Genomic DNA, 6,000 nt, shown 5'->3' on the forward strand with positions numbered 1-6,000 from the left:
TTATAGTAAAAGATTCTGTTTTTTGGAAGAGTGCAATTATAATTTTCAGTGAAAGCAAATACTGTTGAGGATGTGAAAGGATATAAAATTATGTACAGTAGGTGTGCCTATGAGAAAGGGTAGAACAAGGTTATATGTACATTGGCAGATGTCAGAAAGAACAGATCACTTCAAAGAAGTACAAAGATTAAATTTTACATTATTTGGCAGTTGTACTTTTTTTCCTCATACAAGCAATGCACTAAATCTCTGTATATAATCATGAAAATATTAGTAACAGTGAAAAGACAAACAATAATGTAATGTTCAGTACAAAGAAATATCTGAAAATAATTTCCAGGGTATATAGTCATGCTTTCTAGAAAAGTTGTGTTTCGGGGGAGGAGGGTGTGAGACTTAGTTGGGCTCTTTGTAAAATCCTATGACAAAATACGTAAGGCTGGTTCTTAATTATTTTAATTTCCCTTTCTGTTATCCTGTAGCTGTATGATACAACTAACATATATAGAAGTTATAGTTCTTAATAAAAGGTTAGCCCTTGTCCTGTAAAAAAACAAACCTAAAACTGCAGTGTACAGAAAATTTATTTGTTTGGGTTTTTTAAATGTGTAACACTTTGAGACTATATGTTGTTTTTTCTGGCTACAGTATGTTGTTTTATTTGGCCCTGTCAGGCCTGAGACTCAGCAGATAAGGATTTAAATCCCTCCTCAATCACTGATTTCTTTCAGTCATTTGGAAATGACCAAGTCTGGCCTGTGTCTTGGTTACATTACTTTAAAATGGACATAATTCCCAGTCTAAGCAAGATTGTGAGGATAAAGATCAGTTCACAACCATGAAACCTGTCAATTTTGTGATAGTGTGTAATGGATAGCTAGAAAAAATTAAATATTCCTTACATGGTATAACTGCATTTATTTATTGGCAAAGAAACATAGTAGCTGTTGCTGTCACATGAACTACAGCAGTAAATTTAGTTAGTATTAAGTTTTATCATTAGCAAAACTTTCAAGCTGATGGTATTCTTGCTAAGAGTCTAATGTCTTGTTTTTTGTAGGTATGCTTCAGAAATCACCCTCAGTTGAAGACTTTGTGAATGCCCTTGTTTCAGACTTAGACCAGGACTTTGAAACATTTATCATGGACTCATAAAAATGTAGGATGGATCTGAATGTTTTTATGGAGGATTGCATACATCTTAATAATTGCAGATACAATATTATTGTTATTGGTTTTGCTTCTTGGTGAACACTTGTAAATGTTTGAATATTCTTGGTGGTAGAATAGTAATAAATAATTTTGGTGGAACACCTGGTTTCATTTATGAAGAATGATGGCTTTCAGCTTCACATGGGCTTAAGCACAGAATATGAGAGAACAAATACTCTGGCATGTACTATTTAAAAACTTGATCTTGTACGAGCAGGTGGCTAAATGGGAATCAAACTCATCTTCAAGGTGAGTGGAGTGATACAATGGTCTGTCAGTATGTATTTATGGATTGAGAATTAGTACATAACTGTCAAGTATCATGACCAAGAATTGTTTGCACAGTCCATTCTCACATGCTCTGCATGAATATTCTGTTAAATGGGTTTAACCCTATTCCTTGCAGATGTTATAATGTCAGAAAAGCAAATTGTGTTTGCTATGGAGAAGGAAAAATAGAAAGAAGGTAGAAATGGAAAACTAGGGATAGTATGTGAGATAAGGAGAAAAAGATGGATGGGAGAAGAAAAATAGTATTCATACAGATATCTGAAGGATGTGGAAAAAAGAAATACCTTGCAACATGAAAAAGGCAAAGAAGTGAAATAGGTTCCCCATATATTTTTCACGATGGAAAATTAGTCATGGTTTTGTAGCTGTGATCCAGTGTGTGGGTATATGTGTGGCAAAGTTTGTATGTAAAGATGATACTTTTTGTTTGACAAAGCTTGTGAGCAGGTTTTCAGGTTCAGAGTAGAAGTAGTGAACTTGAAAACTAAATATAAAAGATGGACCATTCATCATATCAAGCACACAGAAAGACTGGGAGGAGGACTACAGTTTATAAGGTGCCATAAAACTGGTATTGCTGTTGAATTAATTTTTTAAATATCCAGCAGAGTTAGAATTTTAGCTCCTAGGCTCATCTTTTGCAGATCATCCTTTGAGGATGAGTAGTCATATATCAGGAAGAGAGCCTTTGTTTTGTGAGAAGTATTTTCCTGTTGTTAACTGTGTGCTTTTGTCCTTTTATCTGTTATCTGGCTGTGTTTGTTTTATTGTGTAGTAGTTGTTTAATTTTCCCTGCATTTGCATAAGAGCACTGGTGCACTGGGTGAAGGATATTATGCTTTGGTGAATATGGGCTTACAGGCATTTTGGTGGTTCTGTTGCAAAGAACAATTACAGTGGAAATAAGTTGGCAAACTTTGCTCTTTAGGTACAGCCTGAGTCTGTTTCCCGCATCTTTGTTCACAGCAAGCTTCCTTTCAGTGATGAGCAGAGGGGTGCTGGGGAGCCGTTGAAGGTATAGAAGAGCAAGTTCAGGGAGAAAAGAAGTCATTCAGAACAAAGGTGCTTTTCCAGGAACAGTTTAAGGTTGCAAACATAGTGGATGATAACCAAAGAAGACGTTATCAAGGAGGGTTTCTTTTTATCTTGAAGTAAATTATGAAATGCTATTTGAGTGTTCATTTAATAAAATGTGATCAGTTTTTCCCTAGGGATATGGCCTCCTCTGTTAAAGGTCTACTGTAGGTTGTTGCAGTAAGTGTCCTGCTCAGAGTAAGTGTGATGAAAGAACCAACAGATGGAGGAGAAGGCTGAGAAATGAAGGCAAATAGCTGGAAAAGACGCAAAAGTGGAGATGGTTGACCAAAAAAAAAGTAAATGTTTGGGAAGGCATAAATAAGATTGAGAGCTGATGGAGTGAGATAACAGACAACTAAATGAAGGATAATTGTAGAGGGCAAAAAGGAGAAGAGCCATGAATTTATTTTCGTCTTCTGGTTAGTAACTTGTTTTTTTAACAGGATTTGTGCTATCAGGTGTTTTTTGGTATTTTACTCTACTTTCTCACTTTGTTTATGCATGATAACTGTTCAGGGAATTTGTCTTGTATGAATAGTACTGCTATTCTGATTTGACTGTTTGGAGCCATTTTTTAGATATGAAATGTCTTTCACTGAACGATAGCAGGCATGTTTTCAGGCATGTACCACAAGCAGGTTTCTCTGTTGTATGTTTGACTACATTCTGTATCTGCAGTTGGTCACTAAGAAGAAAGAAATAATGGTTTTGCTTAACAGACTAGGTGGGTATTTTATTACAAGATAAGTGATAGAAAACTAAACAGATTTAAATTTAGGTATAAGTAAAAAAATATTGTGAAGATGGAAAGTTCTCAAAAGGATACAATAACTCATGAGGATAAATTTAATAGCCCTTTATAGAATAATGGAAATATGTGTCAAAAGGAATTAAAGGATGTTGGCAAGGGAGTCTGTTTTTTGCATGTTTTCTGTACTGGAACAAACTCCCAATAATCTGGAGTTGGCACATGTTGAAAGATTCACTGCGATAAAAAGAATTTAACGAAAGGAAATCCTTATCCTGACATGGGTCTTGGAGCATTACTGTAAAGAAAATAAAGCATCATAATTGGTAGAATAATCAGAGTATGTAAACTTAAGAGAACTCCCCTAGATTTTACTTTGAAAGAAATTGAAGTGATGTTGGTTCTAGAGTTTAGATACACTTTGCCAAAATATATATGCGAGTCATTGCTTTATGCCCATGACTGCTGTACTTCCTTAATTCACTGTCTCTTTTGATCCTTCTATAAACAACAACCCTTTTTTTTATCAGAGTGGCATCAAACAGCTTCTTCCTAATACTGAAATCGGATATAGACAAAGGGGAAAAAAATCTCATATTTTGCCACAGCAAAATGGACTTCAACTTATTGTCACAGAGTCATAGCCCTTGGGACATTTGACAAAGAGAAGAGCTGACAGTAAAATAAATATAACTCAGAATGACAGCTTTTTTTGTGAAGAAACTCTATTGACTCTAGTGATTTTTGTTTTATGAAATACCTTTGAGGATTGAACAGTAGACAGGATTAAGTCTCTTGAGAACATATTATATCACCACTTCGATGCTTACTGCAGAAAAGGAAATATTATTCTAAATGAATTTTTTCTCTTTCTTGGTAGTTCTAAAAATGCTTCCAGCTGTTCAAATGTCTAATGCTTTTTCCCTTTTTTTTTCTCTTCGAGAGACTTTTATTTTCCAGAAAACGCGTACTTTCAGTAACGTGAGATCTCTCTTGTGACCAGCAGTGTAACTCTCCTTAAATGTAAAAAACACTGTAATCCTTTTCCAGCATTCCATGCTTTCCCACCGGGGCTGCTGAATGAATTGTCCAAAAGTTGGGTTTGTAATACTGTAGCTCAGTGTAATAATTCTAATCTGAAAATTAGAAGACTTACAGAACTGGAGAATTGTTTTGTATTTTAGCTGCTATAGAAAGTAAATAGTGAACATCTTTGGAAGAAATAATACTGTTATGCAATACTGAAGTAATAACATATAGTTAAGTCATATCAAAAAAAAAAAAAGTGGCCAACATTTGATAGTCTGAGGTGTCAGCTAAGCTTTTATCCATGTTTGATGTGATTATTCTTCTGATTCACCTAAGACAGACTGAAATATTGTTTAATAATTGCTTTCCAGTGAAATAAACTTAAGTGGTGCTTCATGGAATTTTAAATGAAAATTAAAATTGAATCATGAATTTTCTAAATGAAATTTCTAAATTACCTAAAAAGATAAAATCAGCAGAGGGCAATATCTCATTAGGCAAAGAGGAGAATAAAATAGGTCAAGGAAGAATTATATATAAATTAGAAACCAGACAAGAAAAAATATTGATAGCAGAAGCAAAATGACCTGTGGGTCACGAACTTAGGGAGACTAAAATAGTAATGCTTTTTTTGTGTGTTTTTACAAAGGAATAAGTATAAAATGAAAATAACGGAAAAGGCAGACATGTTCAAAAATGTTTCTGTATTGTCTTCAGTGAAAAGCTAGATGGAAGAATTATTATCATATGTTGATAAAATACTTTTGTTCCTACTGCTAAAGATGTTTAGAGCAACTTGTACAGTGGGTCAGACTTGAATCAGTGTGCAAAGATTTAAAGTGAATGTATATCGAAATAATGGAGCTCCTGGCAGGACTTGCCTAATCAGAGGGTATTCTAATAATCAGAATGTGTTTCCAGAAAATAGGTCCTGCCACAGTAACCTTTACATAATGAGTTAATAAATTCTGTTGCAAAAATAATTATGTTCTTATCATGGACTGTGAGAAACAAATTATTTAACAGTGCACAGTAATTTGAATGAGAAACAAATTTTGTAGATGTTACTAAGATGGAAGAATGAGAAGTAATGAAGAGGACAGATCATTGTTACCCAGCCATATTAACGCCTCAGAACATCAGGGCTCAGCAAATACGCATTTCAGCTAATTTGACAAGAGGAGCAACTGAGTATTGGAACACACGTGAAGGACTCTGCTGTGGATGACTGATCATCAGTAGAAACGTAAATCAAAATCGGACAGTTTTCTGGAAAATATGCTCTAGTTCAGGTTAATTCAAAGAAGTCCCACAGCCTTTGTTATGCAAGAGGACAACCATCTTTTATGGTCTTCTAAGCTATGAATGAACACAGTATTTTTGGAAAGAAGTTCTGCCACAAGGGTAGCAAGTCTGTGCTCCTGAGGGAGCTGACCTGCTTCAGGTTTCGCCAGCAGGAAAGGATACCTGAGTGGAGAGCTGAAAAAGTGGCAGGATCCAAAGAGCTTCCCTTGCTTGTTATACAAGTAGGAGGCCCCGTGCATCTGGTATTTCAGAATGCTTCTGGGCAAAGTATTGGAGAATTTATTTTCCCAGAGCCAGGGATTTATTTACGTGGTGTTGGGAACAAGTTCAAGTAAGTA

At 35.0% G+C, this 6,000-nt stretch overlaps 1 protein-coding gene across 2 annotated transcripts in view; it reads left to right on the plus strand.

The window, feature by feature from the left end:
- The window catches only part of MIPEP (mitochondrial intermediate peptidase), a 73,664-nt gene extending 72,353 nt beyond the window's left edge, over positions 1 to 1,311 (plus strand). For both annotated transcript variants that reach the window (XM_064505004.1, XM_026108801.2), the window contains one exon: positions 1,061 to 1,311. In XM_064505004.1, the coding sequence (XP_064361074.1) occupies positions 1,061 to 1,099 (39 nt within the window). In that variant the 3' untranslated portion in view covers positions 1,100 to 1,311. The remainder of the gene's footprint in view (positions 1 to 1,060) is intronic.
- Positions 1,312 to 6,000: the final 4,689 nt, after the last annotated feature.

Source organism: Dromaius novaehollandiae, chromosome 1, assembly GCF_036370855.1.
Source record: "Dromaius novaehollandiae isolate bDroNov1 chromosome 1, bDroNov1.hap1, whole genome shotgun sequence".
Lineage (NCBI taxonomy): Eukaryota > Metazoa > Chordata > Aves > Casuariiformes > Dromaiidae > Dromaius > Dromaius novaehollandiae.